This window comes from Rhagoletis pomonella, unplaced genomic scaffold, assembly GCF_013731165.1.
Source record: "Rhagoletis pomonella isolate Grant_MI unplaced genomic scaffold, Rhpom_1.0 Rhpom_scaffold_00002, whole genome shotgun sequence".
Lineage (NCBI taxonomy): Eukaryota > Metazoa > Arthropoda > Insecta > Diptera > Tephritidae > Rhagoletis > Rhagoletis pomonella.
In genome coordinates this window covers 62,322,630-62,323,316 of record NW_023458556.1, presented here as the reverse complement: position 1 = coordinate 62,323,316, position 687 = coordinate 62,322,630, and the positions used below count along the sequence as shown (strand labels likewise).

Here is a 687-nt window from a genome sequence, read left to right as displayed (position 1 = left end):
GTGGAGGTGGCGGCTTTGGACCCGGTGGTGGTAGTGGCGGCTTTGGTCCTGGTGGCGGCGGCGGTGGTGGACACAGTGGTGGTGGTTACGGCGGCTATAAGAAGCACGGATATTAGGCTTAAGACAAGTGTGATGAGCATTTTCCTTTGCTGTGATTTTTTTGCCATGAAATTGTGTGCAATTAAGTTGAGTCTGTTAAATTGTATTAAAATTTAAGATAAATACATACTCACGTATGCAAAAGTGGACACCTGCTTATAGCGATTAATAATGAAATAAAATATGTTATTTTTTTGATAACTACCTCATAATATTTTTGGCATTGAATTGAGGAACGTATGTATGTATGTAAGTATGTATGTATGTATGTAATATATCTGCCCAGAAGTATTAAATGAAAATAATTATCCCACTCGAACTTAAAGGGAGACCTCCTAAAATGGTAAAAAAAAAATTAAAAGTACACTTTCTTGATATGACTTTTGAGCAATAAACAAGATTTTTTGTAGTATAGTTTGGATTAGAAATTAATCATTTCAGCACCATGAGCCTATATTTAAAAAAAAAAACCCATGATTTGAATGGGTAAATGCTATTCATCGGGGGCATATTCAAAAGAAAAAAAAAACAAATAGAATACTAAAAAACTAAATTTTAACTCAACTATTTTCTATAAAATATTTTTTT

General features: G+C 33.0%; 2 protein-coding genes across 2 annotated transcripts in view; one reads left to right on the top strand and one right to left on the bottom strand.

Annotated features, from left to right (window-relative positions):
• Positions 1-313, top strand: part of LOC118733936 (acanthoscurrin-1-like) — a 631-nt gene extending 318 nt beyond the window's left edge. The window contains exon 3 of the mRNA XM_036463575.1: positions 7-313. Within this exon, the coding sequence (XP_036319468.1) occupies positions 7-116 (110 nt within the window). The 3' untranslated portion in view covers positions 117-313. The remainder of the gene's footprint in view (positions 1-6) is intronic.
• The window catches only part of LOC118733935 (FAD-linked sulfhydryl oxidase ALR), a 21,383-nt gene that overhangs the window by 20,119 nt on the left and 577 nt on the right, over positions 1-687 (bottom strand). The gene's annotated exons all lie outside the window — the stretch shown is intronic.